At 46.3% G+C, this 21,894-nt stretch overlaps 1 protein-coding gene across 22 annotated transcripts in view; it reads left to right on the forward strand.

Annotated features, from left to right (window-relative positions):
• The window catches only part of LOC144125621 (alpha-1-macroglobulin-like), a 166,410-nt gene that overhangs the window by 131,999 nt on the left and 12,517 nt on the right, over window positions 1-21,894 (forward strand). For 3 of the 22 annotated variants that reach the window (XM_077659167.1, XM_077659175.1, XM_077659176.1), the window contains 17 exons: window positions 4,047-4,334; window positions 5,164-5,313; window positions 6,528-6,609; window positions 7,360-7,451; window positions 7,686-7,785; window positions 8,839-8,874; window positions 9,171-9,206; window positions 9,367-9,405; window positions 10,329-10,464; window positions 11,491-11,719; window positions 12,148-12,384; window positions 13,587-13,638; window positions 13,757-13,849; window positions 14,725-14,901; window positions 15,588-15,826; window positions 16,856-17,087; window positions 19,894-20,081. In XM_077659167.1, the coding sequence (XP_077515293.1) occupies window positions 4,047-4,334; window positions 5,164-5,313; window positions 6,528-6,609; window positions 7,360-7,451; window positions 7,686-7,785; window positions 8,839-8,874; window positions 9,171-9,206; window positions 9,367-9,405; window positions 10,329-10,464; window positions 11,491-11,719; window positions 12,148-12,384; window positions 13,587-13,638; window positions 13,757-13,849; window positions 14,725-14,901; window positions 15,588-15,826; window positions 16,856-17,087; window positions 19,894-20,081 (2,406 nt within the window). Of the gene's footprint in view, window positions 1-4,046; window positions 4,335-5,163; window positions 5,314-6,527; window positions 6,610-7,359; window positions 7,452-7,685; window positions 7,786-8,014; window positions 8,057-8,838; window positions 8,875-9,170; window positions 9,207-9,366; window positions 9,406-10,253; window positions 10,465-11,490; window positions 11,720-12,147; window positions 12,385-13,586; window positions 13,639-13,756; window positions 13,850-14,724; window positions 14,902-15,587; window positions 15,827-16,855; window positions 17,088-19,893; window positions 20,082-21,894 lie in introns of all 22 variants that reach the window. The other 19 variants (XM_077659169.1, XM_077659180.1, XM_077659182.1 and 16 more) reach the window with 10 other exon arrangements.

A 21,894-nucleotide genomic window follows, 5' to 3' on the forward strand; every position in this document is an offset into this window, starting at 1 on the left:
GGCGCTACGCGCACGCTGTTGCTATTTGATAAAGTGTGGTCACGTGGTTAGTGTACTGGTCAATTTGACCTCAATTCAGACAGACGCGTCCTTGACAAACGTAAGTAGTAAGAGCTACCGCTCTTAAAAACTCGCGCAGAACCACAGGGAAGGCGAACACCCAGTCCAAACCGCGCGCACTGCCCCGGTTACAGTTTGGAGGGTCAGAGGACCGACAGCAATTTTGTAGGATGCGCCAGGCGAGAGGAGGTATGCAACCCAGCTCATAGTTCCTTCAGGCCCCCTTCGAATCGGTAATGATGTGTTTCACTTGTGGGGGGGATAGCGCGAGCGCAATCGCGATTTCCTCCGCTTGTATTGTGCTGTAGGCGCGGAACGTGAGTCCTGCCACTGTGGTGGTGCTGTGTACCACTGATGCGGTGAACCACCTCCCACGGTGGGGGCCGGCAATATCCACGTAGTACACGTGTTGTCGACCATAATGTGGCTCCAGTGCTTCCGCACGCGCCTGGCGACGGCAGTTATTATGGTCACAGTGTGACATGTTACCTCATCTGAGCTCCTGGCCACCAGGGACTCGAGGGCAATGAGTTAGCCGATCATGCAGGCGGCCTGCGCGCTCTCTCTCCCCAGGCTCTCTCCACTCTCTCCACTTGCTCTGGAAGCCTACTCCGAGCCTACCCAATCTCTAATTACATTCAAAGACATCACTACCTATTATAAGGACAGTCATCGTCTCTTTCTGGAACCCTGAGGGTCTCCGGAGAGCAGACAAATGGCTCCTTCTCAAAATTTTTACAAATACAATGCTGTGCCCGGGAGTATATTAAAACACTTAATTCAGAATTTGATGGTGGCTTCAGCCTGTGCGGAGCGACGTTCTCGGACGCTTTCCACATGTTCTTGGCCTGCCTTTCAAATCCCCACCCTTCCCAATGCTTCATCTCCCACCCTCCTAGGGAGGCCTGGGAGGCGGCGCTGCTCAGCTGCCATGACCTACAGTCCCAACAGACCTTGGTCGCCAGGGCGCGAGCGGCGCTAGACTCCATTGGAGCTCCGGAATAGGAGCTCCTAGATTTATGAGGATCTGGACCATAGGGCCTGGGCCCAAACACCTCCTTTTACAGATTCAATAAATGTTGACCACCACCACTGTTCCGGTCGTGCTCCCCCTTCGCTGCTCGCTTCTAGGACATCCGGTCCATCATGCGCTGCACTGTCGAAGCCAATAAATTTGCACGCACCCCCCTCGAAACCCCAGGGGTCCGTGCATCGGCCGCGTATTACGGCCTGAAGGCCGGGTCTCCTCACGGCCGCCATCTGCCGCATTTGTTGCAAAACAAACCCAATGCGGCGGCGCGGGATGGCGGTTGCTCGAGGAGCCCCGACAAAAAGCTAACACACACAAAACCAATGGGGCCAAGCTACCGGGCTTCGGAGTGCGTGCGCAATGGGTCCCTGAGCAGCAACAACTCAATTGTATCATTTAGAATAGTGGCACATTGGTTAGGTGGAACGGAGTTGCCATCTGTGTCTGCCAAAACAATGGAGTTATCAAGACTGGGAATAATTATACGCCAGAACTTTCGAGCATTAGATTTGAGGATTGAGGGTAATGCATTCGACATGAAATTATCGTTAGCTTACTTTAATGAAGCAATGTAACTATCAGTCGCAGGTTTGTAGGCTGTCCTGCACGATCTTGAGGGTGATAATTTGTTTTCAGGATACAGTCTTTTTTTTTTCGGTTAGAAAGCTGTTTGATATGACTGTTGTGCCTTGGTGTTCAAGGATTGGACGTTATGATACGATTTTCGATTAATTGATTTGCTTTAGTTGAAAACAGTTACGTTGAATAGGACGCTCATCAAAGTCACTCAAAAATGCGTCAGTAAGATCAGCTAATTCATTGTTGATTGCCTCAACGTTAGCTTTCGCATAATCGCAAATTGTTTTATTAATTTTTCTGGTTTCAGGGACTTGCTTATTGATAAAAAAGGAGAATAATGAGTGGTCACCTTACCTGGTAAATAAGAAATGCTAAGGTCTGGCCTAGTTGTAAGGATTATATTAAGGGTATTGGCCGAGACAGGTCTAAATCTAGTAGCTTGAGTGGTTATGTGTGAAAATGCAAACGTAGACCACAATTCTAAAGAATCATGAGCTTGAGGGGCAAAAGGTGACGTAACAGCTGGTTCAGTGTTCCACATTATGTTAGGGAAGTTAGTCACCGAATAAGAATAGGGGGGATAAACTGAAACGTGAGACAATATCATTAATACTGTTATGAAATTCCGGGCAAAAGTATTAGTGTATGTGGGCAGACGATAACAAATGCCGAGAACTATTTTTTGATGACCAATTATTAGAGATACCAAAATTATTTCTAGATTACAGTTGACATGAATGCACGATGATGGAAAATTAGGAGAGACAGCGAGGGGAAAGATGCCGCTACCTGGGGGCGCTGCTATATATCGCAACAATATATAGAGAAACGGCATGATTCTTCAAGATTTCGAAACCTTAAACGTTATTCTTTAACCTGCATTGCGTGTCTATTGTTCCTATATCTCTGTCTTTGGGTTTGTTACTCTCTTCTTTTTTCATGTGTTCAAGTATTTTTGCTGTGTCTTAAATTTTCCTTATGTTCTGCATATTCTGTTCGAAATCTAACGCCCTCTTACACAATCCCCTACGTGGCTTGAAAGTATTTCAAATAAATAACTAAATAACCTGTGCAAAACACACTATACGGCCACGTCTGGGTTTCGAACCCGTTACGCCGCCAACATATCAACTTCGCTGGTTACTGTATTAGACCGCTACGTCATAGCCACAGCTGAACATTCCGCGTGTTCAACTGCCAGTCTCTCGCGCTGTGCTTTGTATGCCGTCATATGCCATTCGTGAGCAATGGGACACATCATCACTATCGCATTGCGCTCCTAAACCGAGCCTGGAACCGAAACCGAAGCGAAAATCGAAGTGCGAGCACACCTAATTCGCATTTGGCCTAACCACGCTAAATTGTCTGTCATTTTTTTTTTTCACGGAGAACGATAGTGTACGTTGCCGACTGTTTATTTTGCAGACTATCATTTTGCCGTTTTTTGGCTGGGATGAAACAGTAAGGATTCCAGAAGTCATTGACTTTCTTTTTATGCTTGACTTTCTTTTTATGCTTGACTGTTGGTCACTTTATTATGCGCAAGCTGCAATCGTAGCTGCTGTTCATACAGCGCGGCATGTTGTTTTGAGAAAGCAAAAATCACGTCCTTTTTAAATCAAGATGCATGAGGGAAATCACTGATTTTCGAAACCGCTCGGCAAACTGCGCGTTCAGGAGCCATTTTAAGAACAGGAAATGGCTAAACCATCAAACACATTCCTGCTACGCAGCACATCAAATAGTGTACCCTCACAAACTGATCTTGAAGGATTGATAACTCTGGACAAACGTCCGGCCATATTGCCAGAATAAACGTTCCTTTTCATAACTCCTCCCATTTATGCTGGTGCAGAGTAAAACGTCACATCCATATCCAACATTTCTGGGCGCACATTAGACCTTTCAGGAATTTGTACATTTTGTTAACCTACAGAAAGTTTGCGCACGCTTTCAGTGCATGTATCCAGCTTTTTGCCCTGGGAAACTGTGGTTGAATAGTTTTTTCGTGTCGTTTTGGTTTCGGTGAGTTTTTCACGAAACGGTTTCGAGGTTTTCTGTCATCTACAGCAGTAGTGAGTACCTAACATAATGATTACCGCACCATACTTCTGAAGAAATGAGCTGAGTGTAAAATTAAATACCGTGCTTTGCTACTCGACAGATACACTGTGGATTCCTCTTTACTGTTTTATGTCAGTGGAGATTTCTAGCACGCAAGCGGAACACATTACCGGGAGTTCACTTACCAGTACACTTGCGTGAAAAGTTTAAGGTACAGCCGCACGTGCAGCACGCCATCTTTTTTACGCCTCGAGCAGTGGGTGGCAGCTGCTGTTTCGTCAGCACAACCGCTTATCGGTCGCTCTTTTCCTAGGTGATAGCTCGCGGCAAGATCCTCAAGGACAAGGTTCTGGATGTGACCTTCAAGCCGGAAGAGGCGCTGTCTGTTGACGACAGCTTCCTGGTGGAGGAGGACCTGAACGAGACGCTTCCGACCAACATGGCCGAGGGCAGCGTGTCGACAGGGAGCTTTGAGTTCGAGCTCGAGCCAGATTTCAGCCACGTGCCACGCGTCAAAGTGCTCGCTTTCTACGTCCGCCCCGACGGCGAGGTCATCGCTGACTCCGAGCAGTTCGAAGTGGAGAAGTGTCTCCAGAACAACGTTAGTCTTATCAATACGAATACCAAAGAATGCTCAAAGCACGGTGCATGAAGTCGTGCTCAACACTGAGAATTTGTTTTTAAGAGAGCAGTGCTTGGTGAGGTTATCTTTACTGATGTGAGTGCTTATTTCTCTCTGTTGTTTTTATGATTGTTAATTTTTTCTCTCTTATTTAACGTCTGGAGGGGTCATCTGTGTAGCTGAGCCTGATTTAATTTTAAAATTGTGTTTTGACTCAGCTGTTTCTCTTTTCGAACTGGGCTTTGCTGCAAGAGTTTACACTTTGCAACGAAGCCAGCGCAATGATGAGCTGCAGTGAAGCCTATCAAGGAAATAAAAAAGACGAGGGCAGGTATCTGGTATGAATAAGAGGATGTGCTGCGTGATTACGGCCGAAATATTATTATAAACAGCGAGAAAATTTTGCACAGGTGAGGTGAAGATGGTAATAGAGGCCAGTGTGCAAGAAGAATATAATTTTCAGTAGAATAATAAACCTTGAAGTATTTTCATGCTGATATTTGAAACTGTGGCGCAATCGCCGAACAAAGCCGCGTCGGCGCCCAGGCTTCGCAACGTACAGTTCCGGACAAGGCCAAAGGCAGCGATACTCTGAAATTTCATCGACAACAATGTCGTCATCGCCAGATTTTCTGCACTACTCTGACGTAGTGAGAAGCGTGTCTGGGGCGATCACATCATCATTTAAATGCTACCGCAAAACTATTTGGCATGCTTTACCTGGGAGCCAAATACGTTTGAATCGTTGGATGTCGAATTCTCAGCTTCGCTTTGGAACATTTCTTTGATAACTTTTTGTTTTTGGCAGGTAACCATGAGATTCGGATCTGAAACTGTACAGCCTGCAACATCTGCTGCCATCCATGTGAATGGTTCTCCTCGGTCCTTCTGTGGTGTTGGCGTCGTAGACAAGAGTGTTCACCTCCTGAAGCAGGATAACCAACTGACAAAGGACAAAGTAAGTAAAACAGTCCGGCTTATAGCGTTTCGTATATTGGCACTTCAGCTTTTTTTTCATACTGTGTTTCGCGTTGCATGTAGTATACTCATAGGAACATTTGACTGCAAAACTGATCCTGCTGACTGTGATGATATGAAGCAGTCTGAAGCTCTAAACTTCCAAACAAACAGCTGCAAAGTTGTGTTTGTCGTTCAAGTCGCTCTCTTAGCAAGAATAAAATCCCTGAGCCATTCTGATTGCCAGAAGAATAAAGAAGCCTATTCTAACCGCCTCCAAGAAAGAGGAGCCAGCTTTTGTGTAAATGCCCGGCTGCGTAGTTGAACGGTCACGTTCGCTTAAAGGAGCTCTGAAACACCTTCCTAGGAGAGCACATCAACTCGCTCAATCACTACATTTTGTTGTCATGAAAATCTGAGCCAAATAATACACTTCTGCGCGCATCAGAGGACCCACAATCAAGCGCGAAAGTTGGCCAGCCCTTCCCGGTGACTTTTTCATGCTCGCACCCTCCTCCGTAGCTCGCATCTGCGCATATAGGTTGAGAGGTGGCTGTTGGTTAGATTCTCTCAGGAGTCAGGCAGCAACTGTGGCCGTGGCCATTAAGCCGCGTAAGCTCCGGCGGATGAGGAGGCTTTCCTCCCGGAGGTGGGGCCGGCAGAGGACCGCCGACCTTCCAGCGTGCAAAAAGTGACGGGAGGAGAGGGAAAGGCGCGAAGACGCTGAAATTAAAATTTTGACTACAGATAACTCAGATTCCAGAAAGCGCATTACAAAAATTCTTGCTGGTCAATATTCGTGAAGCGGTGTGCATTAACATCCCCGGCATACCGCAACTTTATTAGTGCCCCTTTCAGAGCCCTTTTAACTGCAGGCGAATGTACCTTTCAGTGCTGCCAAGTTCATCTTCATGTGGCAATTTTTTGAGCATGCACAATCTTTTTCCGTGTTTGCTATGTCGCACATATTGCGTTTGTAAAATAAATGGAGAGGCCGAATTGGTCATTACATTGTAGCTGTTTTGTCAACGCTTCCGGATGTTCGGTGATACATTAACGTTTAAGAAATATCGAGTGAGTGCTATTTCGCACAGAATGTGCATTTACAGAAGTTTCATCATATCCCGTCTGCTAAAATGTTGGTCCCGCGAATGATTTCCCAGCTCGACTCGGCGTCAAAACGGTGTGCATGATGCATTATTTTCCTCTTTGCAGGTTTATGACATTTTGAAGCGTCTGGATATCACCCGCTACACGTGGCCGAAGCAGGCGTCGTACGACTACTGTCGCAAGCAGTGTATGTTGTGCATTTGTCTTGATGAGTCGGGCAGTATAGTAGAGAAGATTTAATTTTCAGTTCCGTTCCTGCTTTGATGACGAACAATACCAACCCGTTAGTAAAACAGTTTGATAAGTGCATAACAAAGGAATGCGTGTTGTTTAAACCACGAACTGTTAATGGTTCACTGTGAGCAATGACACTCGCCTTAAAGAGGTGCGACACAAATTTTTTCGGTGCCAGTTTTTTCTGCCTTGAAGAAGGCCTACGGGCCTGGTTACTACGAAAATGACCTCAAAAAGACAATGCGCAGCGTTAATGATCAATTGTAAACGATTTCGTGCCGGTAGTCTCGGTTGGCGCCAGCGCAAGAGTGCACCTTGACATTCCTGATCAACAACCAGTAGGTTCAGTGACGTCACCGGCAGCAGGTGGAAATTCCGAGTGGCTCCTCGGACTACACTCACAATCATATTAAATTAGGTTCCTCTCACGCCTGCGACTGAAACGCGTTAGCAGTCATCTCCTTACGCACATGAAACAAATCATACTGCTTTGTTTGCGTTCGAAATTTCGTGCCTGCATCCCTTTATGCCTGCTTCTCACTGTTTGTGCTGTAAATTGCGGCAAAAACAGCAGCAATTTGTGTGTGGGCACACACTTAGGAAGGAGGCTAAAACATTTCCTTTATTCCTGGCAGCGATGCTATAGAGTGGATTATCGTGAATCGGCCAGAAATGCGCGTCTGAACACTTTCTGTCATTCCAGTGGCGAAGAATCCGCAACAGTTCAAGCGCCACATCTGGAATGGACCGAGATCTTCAAATGTTGAATACGTCGATTCGATCACCGCCTTCGACGTAAGTGAGAGAATAGCTGTGCTGGTGCATGCGACTGGCACACACGTCACAAGGATTTTGTTGACGATAATTTTTATTTTTACTCTGGCTCTGTCCAGTGCGTCTGTTATTTACACCTTTTATCTGTGTATTTTATGTGTCATAACGCCACCTTACGCAGCATCGGTGCGAACATCATTCCTGGCCCTTATTGCTTCACACCGAAGGCCTTTTAATGATTTGCTTTCGTTTCAGGAATCAGGGGTGGTGGTCATGTCAGACTTGACGCTTGAAACCAGGCCATGCCGGAAGAACATCTACGACAGACCACCCTACGCTCTCGCGGCGCCAGCGAGTAGGTCCCATTCCATTTGCTCGCTAAAACGCCATCTGTTTTCTACCCCTGGGGCTGCATGTTATGTAACATATTCAAACCCCACTTCTTTTGTTTTGATGCTATCTGGCGGACAGCATTAACGCCCTTCAGTGATTAACAAAGGTGGTGGTGTTTTTTTCTTTTTTTCCGTTTCTCTGAACATCTCGTAATCCTCTTACGACTTGTTCCCTGGTGTTGGCTCATTTAGTGCGGGTATCCTACCATTCCTACGAAGCTGCCTCCTTCGCTGGTTAGTAACCCATTTCTTTTTTTTTTCTTGATTGCCCATTTCTTCTCTATCTGGGTAGAAGACCTGCAAAACCAACGAGGGTGCAGGTCACTAATATTGGGCATTAGTTAACGTGTGATGTCCACGCTAACATTAGACATCTTATCTTGTACGTTTCGAAGCCCCTCGTTGATTTAGTACGTCTTTGATTCAGTTCCTGTCTGCTTTGTATCCTTCCCTCTTTCTTTGGCTGCCCTTTCCAATCAGTACTGAAATTTATTTAAGAATCCTGCTGCCTAACGTCGCTTCCTCACTTCTGGTACTCACGGCTTGGCAGCAACAACTGAACGACACTGTCGTTCTTGCTTGAAACACTTCTGAAAAATTGACCTTAAATGGCGACTAAATACTCGTCTTTGAATAATAACATGTATTACTCGCATGGACAGATTTTGCGAGTAAGCTCGCGGCATTACTGAGAGAAGTTCTGCGAATGTGCTCTGCGGCGCAGCGAGCAGGTCTATTTCTCTTCCTTTCTCAGCCGAGTTGCTTCTTTGCAGCTCGAGCAACTCCAACGAACTGCATTTTTTAAAAGCAAGTTTTAAACCTACTTTCGAGGCGTACTGTGGAATTCGGTCTCTCAAATTAGCAGAAATATTTCTGTCTTTTCTTCCATATATACAAAAGCATTATTGCCGTGTGAAACTTTCACTTTTTCAACGTAGTTTCGAAGTGCTATTAACGATCCAGGAGCGTTTTCTTATTTTTTTTTTCTCTTTTCCTTTGCAATGGTGCACGCGTAGGGGCATTCCTCCGGAGCGGCGGAGCGCGGTTTAAAGGTGAAAGCAATGCCCTCGCCAAGCAATGCTAAACAAAACTAGTCACAGCTGAGCTTTGCTTTGTGGAAAGAACGCCCACTGCCTAAAGCCTTTGCATAACACGCATATAGTAGAGCGAAACGCAAGAATGAAAGCTTCAGGGCCATTGTCAGTGCACTTATCTTGTAAAATTGTCGTCAGCTTTCTTTTCAAGTAGCCTCCTGAATTCCATTCGTGCCGAAACAATCTTTGCTCCTTAGTAAACAGACTATTACAGCCCTACTTTCTTTTGTTTTTGCGCTTTTAACATCAAGCAGCACGGCCACGAGGTCGTCCCCGGCCAACAGCAACAGGTGAAAGCTTCGACCATAACGTAGTATAGTGCTGGTGGTGGGACTGATTGCCTGATAAAATGTTTTCTTTAGCGTTATCACAGTTGAAAGCATGAGGAGAACAAAACAAATTTCCCTCTTATATTTTTGTTCCTTTTTCGGCCCTGTGAACGTCTTCTAGTCTCGACAACACAAGCCCCATTCAGAGCTACGCAGAAAGGTGAACGTTCTCACTAGTCGTTAATGACGGGATTGCCTGCCGTTTGCCACTGCTGGGCTTGCCTAACGTTGTCTCGCGGGGATTTTGAGAGGCGGTCATGCAGGGCACCTCTCTCAGCACGCTTCGTCCTGCAGATGCGGCGACACGCCTTCGTCTTGCCATCTTTCCTGGTCTCCTGTCCTGAGGTGGTTGGCTCTCCAGGCTCCCGCTAACACAACACGACATTGTACACGAGTGTAGCGCGCCGCAAGATGCACTGGTTCACTCAGCGAGGTGTCTAGAGCAGCTGCTTTAACATCATAAGTGTGTAGACAGCAGATCCCGGCCCTGCGCAAATTACATTGCGCTCGACCCACGGCAAAAAATTCCGGGGCGAACAACTCATTAGGTCATCGAAATTATAAATGTTAACTTTTTATCGATCCCTGAAGGTACGTCTGCCAAAAATACTTTTTATTGGAAGCATGTGTAACTTTCTGAAGCAACATAGTTCTACAATTCTGATGTTTCATTTTGCATAATCAATGTGCGCTCCGTGAAACGATACGTAGATCAGCAGGCTTTTCAAAGTCAGTGAGAATCTACTGAAGTATAGCGGAGCACTTACTAAAAGACACCTATACCAGCTCAATTGTTCGTCAGGGCTCAAAAAAGCCAGTATTAGTATGTTGCGGCCAAAGGATCATACACTTTCACGACGCACCTCTCCGAGTGTCTGCCCGTGCGTCTTGCAGCCGATGGCTGGCTGTGCTGACCTGTCTGTTTTTGTTTTTTTTTTCCCTTCCGCTTCTTCCGTTCTTTTCCTCTCTTCTCCCCGGGAATTCCCCGCAATCTTGCCTGTTCCGTAGTCCCTCTAGCGAGACCACTCGCACTGTCGGGTCCTCCACCTCCGGCTGGGGTGGCCTTTTCCAACCGCATTGTAGGTGGCCTGCCAGGCGTGCCCGTCGCCCTGGACTCTGTGGCGCAGAGCGCACCATCGGCCAACATCCCGGCCAAGTCGGCCGTTGAAGTGCGCACCTACTTCCCCGAGACGTGGCTGTGGGACCTGAAGGAGCTGGAGTAAGTTTGTCCCACAATTCGATCGATGGTCGTCTTTCAATGCACCGAGGACGACGAGCTGAAAGCGGTGTCTTTAATTTGTTGTAATTATTTCGCCGGTTTGTTGTTTTTCCTATTTATTATAGGTATGACTACAGCCATTGAAGTCCTGGAACTTAGCTTGAGATCATGATCACTCGCTGCCGCCAGTATCAAAATCATGGCTGCCCATGAAAGCGCAGTGGCGAAAGAATGCAACGGGATATGCGGCTCAAGGATTGTCTCGTTTATTGTTGATAGTTGATCGAAGGTAGCATAGTCTCTTAGTTTTAGCCCATTTTAAGGTTATACTAGGCAAGAGAACGTTTCCTTTGTTTTCAACGATATCAAGCCCTTTAGCAAGCTTTACGGAGCTGCAGAGCGATCGAGCACAGGTGCCGATGAGCTTACAGTATTGTCTGGAGACTTCGCTGATCGCTTACCGTCATCACAAAGAAGAAAGAAATAATGAACCAGGGCCCCTGTTACATTTTGATGCCGGCTGAATTGCGAAAAGAAAACATCGTTGAAACGGCGTGCCTGCGCAATTTTTTTTTTTTCAATGTATCAAAGAGCTAGAAACAAAGCTCGGTCGTCCTCACATGTCATCGCTTGGATCCTAAGGTTGAATTCTAGCCCGCGGATGTAGTAGATCAATTCCACGTAGAGAAATGTTGCAGTGTACTAGAAAAGCATTTATAAAAGCATGCTGCAACATCCACAACGTATGTGAGATCATTATTATTCGTTGTAGCTTCGTGGTGTCAGACAAATAATGAGATCCATCTATTGTTAGACATTTCTGTACTTCACCTTCATATATGAAGGGTTTTGTGTAAATGGTTACCTAATCTCGCATGATTAGGTGTAAACATCTCGGCTCTTGGACACTCGTTATCGTCACCTGTTGCGAGATAGGTGGGCTAATTTATTGTTCCCTATTTATATATTCGTCCGTGGCCGGGCATATCTTCCCTCTCAGCCGCTATACCTGTTATTGTTTCGCAGTGAGCACGGCGAACTGAACTTCAAAGAAAAGATTCCGCACACCATCACCGAGTGGGTGGGAAGCACTGTGTGCATCAACTCAGAGGACGGAATCGGCATCTCAGATCCGGCAAAGATCAAGGCCTTCCAGCCGTTCTTCGCCTCGTTCAACCTGCCTTACTCTGTGGTGCGCGGAGAACTGGTGCCCGTCAAGGTGTCCGTGTTCAACTACCTCGAAAAGTGCCTGCCGGTGAGCGCATCTCTTCGTGCTTTCTGCCCGCTTCTTTTCCCAGTCAGGATGTGATGAGGAGGACCGCACTGCATCCAGCTTTCGCGCTGCTCACACATTGCAAAGATAAAAAGTAGATTTTGTCACATTTCTCAAGGATGCCGTAACATACATCTTCAGTACCATCCAAAATCTCGTAAAAAAAATTTTTACGCAACTATATACTACCACCAGAAACGTACACATTTTTGTGGTACATACCCTGGAGAAGGCAACAACAGCAAGCATTGCCGAAAAGAAATGAAAACAGCAATCTTAGCAAAATGACGACGCGTCTACAGAAACCTGATATCCTGACCTGCGCCTGCAGCATACACTATCGCGTACTACATCAATTTCTGCAGGTTGCCTGTAGACGTTCAGACATACACGAATGCATGCCTTTGCAGGTCGACCTGAAGCTGGCTGAATCCGCGGACTTCCACATTGAGGGCGAGTCTGAGACTACGCTTTGCGTGTGCGGCAGCAAGAGCCAAGTGCACAAGTTCCAGATCCGGCCACAAACTATCGGAGAGGTGAACCTGACCGTGTCGGCGGCCGGATCGCAGAGCGATGCCGCATGTGGAGAGCAGCCAACTGAGAAGGTGGTGGCCAGGGACGCAGTCACACGACCGCTCATCATCGAGGCGAGTATTTACTCCCTCTACGGGCACTGGGGTGCCATTTACTGCTGTCTACATGTCACGCAACTGAGCAGCCCAGTCTGTTTATGGGGGTCCCAATGTAAAGCAGGGTTCATAAAAAGAGGTGTTTGCTTATGCATTGCACCACTATGGGCATAGTGGGGTGGATGGCAATAGGTAACTACTCCTGAGCTTTCTTTGGAATAAAGAAAGGAAGAAACGGAATAGGAAAGAACAGAAACCCAGAGTGATGAGAAAAAAGCAGCGGCCATTTATGCCGTTATCTCTTTTGAAAAATGAATTTGGTAATGAAAGGAAAGCTGAAGTGAGCGGATGTACACCCTGTCATGTAAGCGCGTGCTTAGCAAAGAGTAAAAAACAAAGACAGACACTAACTTTTTTTGGAACAACGTGAAAAACCTGGTAGCATATGCTGTGTTAATACACTGCTATCACGGGGCTTCTGTATTCACCTTTCGCTGCATACTACTATAATCCCGTGAAAGAGCTATCGACTACGGCAGCCGCCGCGCGCTCGGCTGCTGTCGCTAAAGAAGCGGGTTCGATCGCGGCCGCGTTTCGATGGAGGCGAAATGCTACAGGTTCGTGTATTGTGCGATGTCAGTGCACGTTCTTTGCCCCAGGAGATAGAAATTATTCCGCAGTCCTCCACTATGACATCCCTGATAGCCTGAGTCGCTTCGGTACGTTAAATCCTGACAAACCATCATCCATAAAGCTTCAACGTCATTTGCATGTATCATCCTGCCTGTGATACTCAGTTTTGCTTAAAACACCAAAGATGTTCATAGCAGTAGGCATTCACACTACAGCCACCTGCCAGGCTGTCAGTTGTCCCTTCTGGTTAGCGAAGCATGAGTCACGAAACACAAACTGTAGTCTATATGTTTAAGCCTCGTGATTCAATGCTAATAGAAGCAGGTGCAGAGGTATATTTCTCCACTAATCTTTCTCATCCGGCTTTGCTTGAAGTGCTGAATACGCGACCAAAGCTAGTCTGCACGGAAGGGAGATCGTCTTAATATCAGTGGATGGCAAATCAGGCGGATGTTTATGTAAATCAAGGGTAGCAACTTTCGTTTGTATCTCGTTCGACTAGATCTCTTCAGTGCGCAACAATCTCTCATCAACGCATCTTGATATACTGGTGTTTGAAACTGTCTTTCTTGCTGTATTTCTTGCAGGCGGAAGGCTTCCCTAAGGAAGAGACGCAGAGTGTCTTCGTTTGTCCTAAAGGTGAGAATTTTATCTTCGTGTGGGTGCCTTAAGTGACCATGTGACTAGGAGAAAGGTCCTCTCATTCTAGCGTGGCGTGAATCTCCCAGAATGTTATTTTTGGTTTGTTGTTTAACAGACGCTGGAGAAGGCGGTGCAAAGAACGAATTTGACTTGGTGCTTCCTGAAGACTTGGTGGAAGGATCGGCCCGTGCCTACGTTCAAGTCACAGGTAAAGGACAAGTCTCAGCAGACCCACTTCCTGAGCCGTATGGTTAAACTTGAGACTCCAGCACCTGAAACATTCACGCATGATGGAACTAGTTCTTCGAGAAAGAGAGAGAGAGCCTGTTTTACTTTCCTTTTGTACCGCCTGTGTGGTTCTCTTCATCGGGTTGTATATCTTGAGTGCGCTGTGCGAACGAAATGCGCGACTAGAATCGCCTCGTCTTAGCCTTAACTTTGCGAAATGCCCCGCTTAGGTGGATTATTTACAAAAATGGTCTCCACTTTGGCTTAAAATTCTCCTTAGCTCTGAATGTTTGACTCCATTAGAACCAAACCTGAGCACCAGATCACCTGCATCTAAATCAAGCTGTCTGCGAAGTGAAGGAAGACGTACAAGCATAAAACGACACTCCAGGTCGTACTGCCTTTTGGGGCGTCTTTCTTCGGTGAAAAGTTCCTCTGTGGCTATGTAAAAACTCCGCAAAGGCCGGCTATAATTACCTCCTTATACACCTGCTTCCACAAGTATAGGCTTAAGTTACGAATACTGCTTGCGTCATATCCTCTGCAGATCTTATTCGCAGTGTATACCACATTGTCTTTGGTTTGTACAAATACCGCCTTATACCTGAAGAGCAATTTGGCAAATTAGCTGTGATTTAGGGAAATAATGGCCGAAGAGTTGTCAAGCGAAGACAAATGTATCCGGACTCCTACCGAGCAAAAACAGTATGTAGCATGGCTGCTTGCCGTAGTGAATGAAACGCATTCGAGATTATAAAATAAAAGCTTAGTATTCCTGACAGAACGTTCTAGCGAAGCGACAGAGTACAATGTGTTTACAATCATTAAACTACCTGCTTCTTGTCTGATCTACAGGAGATATTATGGGCCCAGCAATCAAGAACCTCGACTCACTGGTGCAAGTTCCAACTGGATGTGGTGAGCAGAACATGGTAAAGTTTACGCCAAACGTCTATGTCCTGGACTACCTTAAGGCTACGGGCAAGAACCAGGAAGACATCGAAAGGAAGGCTGTGCAGAATCTCAAGACAGGTAATAAGCCAACCTTGGTGCCCGTCTGTAGTTCTTCACTGGTTGCAACTTAACTGAACGCCTTATTAGAACGCTGTACCACGTAGAGGAAGTATATTCCCAAATTAGAGTACTCTTTCGCTCACGCGCATTTCGTATTAGGTCTCGATTGCAATTGCATAACAATTATCTTCTCATCTTTACAAAGGTTCATTCCATTGCAGTGTTGAGGTCGTCGATGCGCGGATTTCGTAGGGCGACGTCATCTAGCGGTGGCTTAATCATGACTTTCTATGCAGCCACGGCCGTTTCTTACATACACCATAAAAAAAGGCTTAGAGACAAATCCTACATTCCGACTCTATAAGCATTACGACAATGTAGGAGCCGGAGCCCGGCATTACAGATTAAATTAATATAAAATATTGAACAGCTGAGCACTCTCCGTCCGGCTCAATGAAACCCGTGCACCGCCAAGTGCAGACCCCTCGCAAATCTCTGTTACCTGTGACCAGCTTTCTGCTTTAAGCCCTTGATTAGCGGACACCAACTTCAGCTTTTGCAGCGAAGCGTGTTTTTTGTGAGAGTAACTATTTAGACTCGCCAGCAATGCAGCTCTAACTGCCGGTTCTTTTGCAAGCGTAATGCTGAACTTAGAAGCAGCACATTCGGCGTTCACTGAACCCAAAATATCTGATTTTCAACAGGCTACCAGCGCCAGCAGAAGTACAAGCACTACGATGGTTCGTACAGCGCCTTTGGAAACCGCGACAACTCGGGCAGCATGTTCCTCACGGCGTTTGTAGTCAAGTCCTTCAAGCAGGCTGAGAAATACATTCCTATTGACGCCGGAAACCTCAACGAGAGCATAAAGTGGATCATCACGAAGCAGAAAACCAACGGCTGCTTCCAGAACATCGGCACTGTTCTTAGCTCCGGCTTGAAGGTTAGTCCTAAGTTGCTTCTTAACGCAAAGCTTTGCAGGAAAACCTGTGCCTGCCGACGGTGAACAGTTAATGTCCTGGCAAACTGTTCGTTATGTATAAAGTAACAAAAGAAATATTTTGCGACGGTTCACTTTGAAGAGTGATAAAGTGCCCAATAAGCGTGACTGGGACAAACTCTAATTACACTGATCAACTACGCAACTACTAGTAGCTAGCTGCTAGCGCGTAGTAACGGGTCTGTTCTTACCATCTCATTTGCTACCAACAACTGGCAAACGTTCTAAAAACTGTTTTTCTTGGGAGTTACCACAGTTTATAGCACGCGTTCCTGCTGGCTTTTGATTCTGCTTTGTCATCGAACATGTAGAAATAATACATCCTTTTTTTTTTGCGTCTGTCCTGGTTATTGCTTCTTAAGGAGACAAAAACGAGCATAGTGTGATGATTGGAGAAGAAAGAAAGCTTTACGCTAAGCCGCAAATTCTAGTAGGATAACAAGTGGTTCAGCGAACACTAGTGAACTCAGCGCTGTTTTAGTGCAAAAGCACAACTCCGGTGGTTCAGATCCTAGCAAAATCGTCTGCTGTATGTCTGAGAAGGTGGCCTAGCGCGAGAACTTTGTCCCCTGGCACTGCCCGCTCATCGTCGTCTTCTATACGTGGCACTAGCCTAGCGAAATCGCCTGGTGTATGTCCGAGAAGGTGGCCTAGCGTGAACGCTCCGTGCCGTGGCACTGCCCGCGCTTCGTCGTATCCTACGTAACACAAATCCGTGCTTTCGCACTGATTCGAATGTAGTTTAATACACACACTGTGGGTTTTTCGCAACAGGGTACATGCGCAATGCGATCGCTTTACGCGGGAAGAATTGAATATCCCATGTTAGTTTTTCATTCGAAATGAATACCAGCAGGAAAACGAAAAGCACTGCATCAAAGACGATAGAGACGTTTTAAAGCGGGAGCCACTCTTAAATATAAGCAGCGTTTCAGTGTTTCATCCCCGTCGAAACTATACTCTCCTCCGCAGGGCAAGGTTAACTCCACTGCCCCGGGAGCGCTGACGGCGTACGTGCTCACCGCTCTTCTGGAGGGCGGCCTTGCGGACGAGAAGGTCGTTGAGTCTGCGCTCCGCTGCATCAGCGCCCAGCGAGACCCCAGTGCCCACAACTTGGCCCTGTCCGCCTACGCCGCGGCCCTGGCGGGACATGAGTCTGCCAAAGATTACCTCGAGAAATTGGAGTCCATCGCTGTTCACAAAGGTGCGTTGGCCATTGGACTGACTCGGCCGTTTTTATTTTTATTTTTTTCCCAAGTGAGCTACGAGAGGTACGCTGTTCTGCCTATTCATAATTGGGCGCAACAGCCACGTGCCGCATCTCACTGCATTGCGCATAAAGCAACTGTGCATAGCTTACAATTCACCGGGTGTTTCAGCGAACACTTTCAAAAACTCCTGAAAATATTGGACTCAATAAAGCAAGAAGTAGGAGTACGATCACACTTTCTGCCCCGGCGGACGCAATATGCTGCAAACACCCTGTAATTATCCAGGTGATTAACAAGAACCTACTTATTAACTTTTAAAATATCGTAGCTGGGGCGGCTAGTCTCAATTGGGAGTTCGATGCCGTGAACAAGACTATGTCATATCAGTTTTTGAAACGAAGAAACACCCAATTTCTAGAGCCCTGCAGCGCGAAGAAATCCGACGGTTTTTCCCGCACCCGACCGAAACTGAGCGCACGAGGAGCGCCGGAAGTAGGGCGTAGGCGAAGCGTCCGCAGGTGACGTGTTGTAATGAATGCAGCGCCCAATTTGAAATGCGTGTGCTAACTTTCCTCGCTAGAGATCCTCGGCACTCAGATTAGACAGCGGATGGCGTTATCGACTGCTTTCGTCGCTCGGAGTACGGAAAATTATATTCATCGTCTGCAACGCGGCCGTCGCTTTTGGGAACACTGATAAGCACACCTGGCGCTCTGCATGTCTGGTTAACTCTGGAAAGTTATTTTTAATAATTTTATTTTCATCACTATAGTTGGATACAACTTAAAAAAAAAACAGCAGTTGCTAACACTGGGCCACGGTCCGCGGCGCCCTGCATTACTCCGCTAGCCAAACACAACAGCAAACGAAATCAACTTTTTAATGTTTGCCTTTATTAAACGAGCCAGGTATCAAAATTCTAGAGCTAATAATTTTTTCTGGTGAGCACTTTCTTGTTTAGGTAACGAAAAGGTTTTAACTGCAGACTACTTTTTTGTCGTGGAAGAATCCTGTGCGGTGGTCCTGAAGGTGGGCGGAGCTTCACTGCAGACTTAAGTTGTATCCGACTATAGCTTCGTGAAAGGGGTAAAGGTACTCTTCTCTGACAGTGTGCAGATTACTGTTTAGCGTCAAATAGTGCCGGTATATCGACATGCATTTATTATTTCCGTCAAGCGGCTATTTCTTTCATGCGGTATCGGCTTGACTGCTACCATAAATGAGAATGACTTCGCAGATGAAAAGATTCTAACTGAAAATATTGCAATTTTAGCACTAATGTGCTCCGTACCGGCTGGCTCAATACGGTTGACGTGTCCTGGATCATCACGTCCCGTTCTGTAACAAGTGCTAGTACTTAATTTGGAAATATTGTCAGCAGATGCTTAGCACTTTCCAGTTCTACAACAAACAGGAATGAATGAAATATGTACCTTTTATGGATTTAGTTGGTTGCAGCCCCACGTGGACACTCCAGGAAAGAACTAGTACATGGTATGAAAAGAAGCCGTTTTCACATCACGTGTTCAAAATGCTTGCTGTCCATTGCAATGCACAGTAGAATGCGGCCTTTGATGGATTCGCAGCAGAAATGAGCATCTCTCGGGGAATATTTTCAGTTGATATCTTGATACGCGCCGCCAAGACGAGCACCTATTGCAAACACAACCGCAAGAACAACTTTACAATTGCACACAGCCACTGCTATGCAAGCTCTCCTTGCCATGCTGACAAAGCTTTTCTTTTTCGGACGTGGTTCCTGATGCGCAGCGATTATAAGAAAACAGAAGATCATCCTGGTGAGTAAATGAATTTGTGGTCACGCACAAAAACGAGCCCGTCGGGCAGCCATACCAAAAGTAGCGCACACACGCACACACAAAAAACGCCTGCAGATGCGCCCATCAGGGCTCTAAAAATTGACGGCCGCGTAGCAGACGATGGCTAACTTTTTTCTTACTCCGAGCGACGAAGCAGTCGATAACGCCGGCCGCGGACTATGCTGATGCCGATGTTCTCTAGCTAGGAAAGTTCGCACACGCGTTTCGAATTGGGCGCTGCATTCATTACAATACGTCACCAGTGGACGCTTCGCTTACGCCATACTTCCGGCGTTCCTCGTGCGCTCAGTTTCGGTTGCGTGCGAGAAAAAGCGTCGGATTTCTTCGCGCTGCAGGGCGCTAGAAATTGAGTTTTTCTTCGTTTCAAAAAACTGATATAACATCGTTTTGTTCACAGCATCAAAATCCCGATCGAGACTTACCACCCAGCTATAATAATTTAAAATTTAATTAGTGGGTTTTTGCTAATTACCTCGATAATTAGAGGGTTTTGCAGCATATTGTGTCCGCCAGCATATTGTGGTCCTACACTATATCTTTTTGCTATATTGAACCCAATATTTTCAGGAATTTTTGAAAGTGTTCGCTGAAGCAGCCAATATATAATTTTAACGTCAATTTGGTGCCCCGCCCCCCAACCTTGATGTCTTTGATACGTTATTTATTTTAAGCGCTCGAAAATGAAGCAGGTAATTGCTATTATTCACCGCCGATCCGGCAAACTACCACATAAGAGCGCTGCCATGTCGGAATCTGAGTAGCAAAGTGAAATAGATATTCCTGTATAAGAAACAAGTCTTTTTCAACTCGTAACTGCATCGAATTTCTAACTCTCTTTCTTTAGGGGATTGCAGAATTAACTCATACCAAATTAATTTTTCTATGCCACGCTTTGGGCAATAAATATCGCGAGCTATCAGATGGCGTCTCTTTCTCATACTTTTCTTTCCCGATGTAGGTGCCCTGACCTACTGGAGCAACGCGGGCAAGAAGGGTCCATCAGCGTCGGCCGACGTGGAAACGGCGGCGTATGCAGTGCTCGCCTACCTCAAGCTGAACGCCCAAGAGAACCTGAGCAAGGCGCAGCCCATTGTCCGCTGGATGGCGACCAAGAGAAACAGCCGCGGAGGCTTCCCATCCACACAGGTATCTGGACGTCACGTGGAACACACACCAGGAGCTTGGTTTTCCATGCAAAACTTCTTCTTCCTGCGCATGACGAGCATCATGAGATCTTACGAGTACCTGGACACGAATCTAAAGCTCCTACCGGCAGCCTTAGTGTAGGCATTGAAACCACACAGCAAAAAGGAGTAATTTGGCACTTCTTCAAATGGCCCTCCTTCGTTATGTGAGCTGCGGAAGGACGCCACAAGTACACTCTCAGAAAAAACGGTCATAACGGCTGCTGTCACTACCTGCTTTTAACGGATACTACCTTTGCACTACTTTATTCATCACCAACCAGACTACGCCCACTGCAGGGCAAAGGCCTCTCCCATGTCTGCCGCCCCCTGCTATGCTTGCCTTCTCTTGGAATCCACTCCGTTACCCTTAACGACCAGCAGTTATCTTGCCTTTGCATTACATGCCCTGCCCAAGCCCATTTCTTGGTCTTGATTTAGGCTAGGATGTCATTAACCCGCGTTTGTTCCCTCACCCACTTCGCCCGCTTTCGCTCTCTTAACGTTACACCTATCATTTTTCTTTCCATAGCTCGCTGTGTTGTCCTTAACTTGAGCTAAACCATTTTCCCAAGTTTCTGCCCCGTAGGTGAGTACTAGTAAGACACAGCTGTTGTATACTTTTCTCTTCAGGGATATTGGTAAACTGCCATTCATGATCTTAGAAAGCCTTTCATATGTGCCCCATCCCATTCTTATTCTTCTATTTATTTTCCAATCTCATGACCCGGATTAGCGGTACCGGTCACTACCTGCCCTAAGTATTCCTTTACCACTTCCAGCCCCTCGCTGCCAATTGTCAACTGCTGTTGCCTTGCTATACTATTGAACATTACTGTGGTTTTCTGCACGCTAATTTTTAGACCCACCGTTCTGCTCTTCCTGTCTAACTCCTGGATTATGCTTTGCAATTCATCTCCTGAGTGATTCAGCAAGGCAATGTCATCAGCGAATCGCAGATTGCTTAGGTATTCTCCATTAACTCTTATCCCCAACTGTTCCCAATTCAGGCGATGGAATACCTCCTGCAAACAGGCGGTGAGCAGCATCGGCAAGATCGTGTATCCCTGCCTGATGCCCTTCCTTATTGGAATTTTATTGCTGACTTTATGGATGACTATGGTAGCTGTGCAGCTGCTATAGACATCTGCCAATATTTTGACAAAAGGCTGTTCTACACCCTTATTGCACAATGCCTGCATCACTGCCGAAGTTTCTACTGAGTAAAATTCTCTTAATCAATACAGGCTTAATCAACAATCTTAATCAATAGGGGTTGGCCATTGGCCATATTTTGTGCATTTCTCTATCACCTGTTTGATAGCGTGAATATGATCTATTGCGGAATATCTTTTTACGAACGTTTGCCTGATCATTTGGTTGATTGAAGTCTAAGGTTGCCCTGACTCTATTAGCGATTACCTTAATTAGTAAATACCTTGTAGGCAATGGACAGTAAGCAGATCGGCCTGTAATTTTCCAAGTCCGTGGCATCTCTTTTCTTATGAATTAAGATAATGTTAGCGCTCTTCCAAGCCTCTGATACGGTCGAGGTCATAAGGCACTGCGTATACAGGGAGGCTAGTTTCATCCTCGTTATTACCTCTGGAAAAAGGAGGTAGCAAAAAGGTAGTTATTGCTGCTGTTATCACCTTTTCTGACCATTGCTACTTCGCCCTACCTCATGAGCACTTCACCGCAAGCGGAGGTAGTAAATGCGACTGCTAATCATATGACACCACCCAGAACGAAAGTCTAGGAAAGGCAGACAATTG

This window comes from Amblyomma americanum, chromosome 3 (genome assembly GCF_052857255.1).
Source record: "Amblyomma americanum isolate KBUSLIRL-KWMA chromosome 3, ASM5285725v1, whole genome shotgun sequence".
In the NCBI taxonomy this organism is placed as follows: Eukaryota; Metazoa; Arthropoda; class Arachnida; order Ixodida; family Ixodidae; genus Amblyomma; species Amblyomma americanum.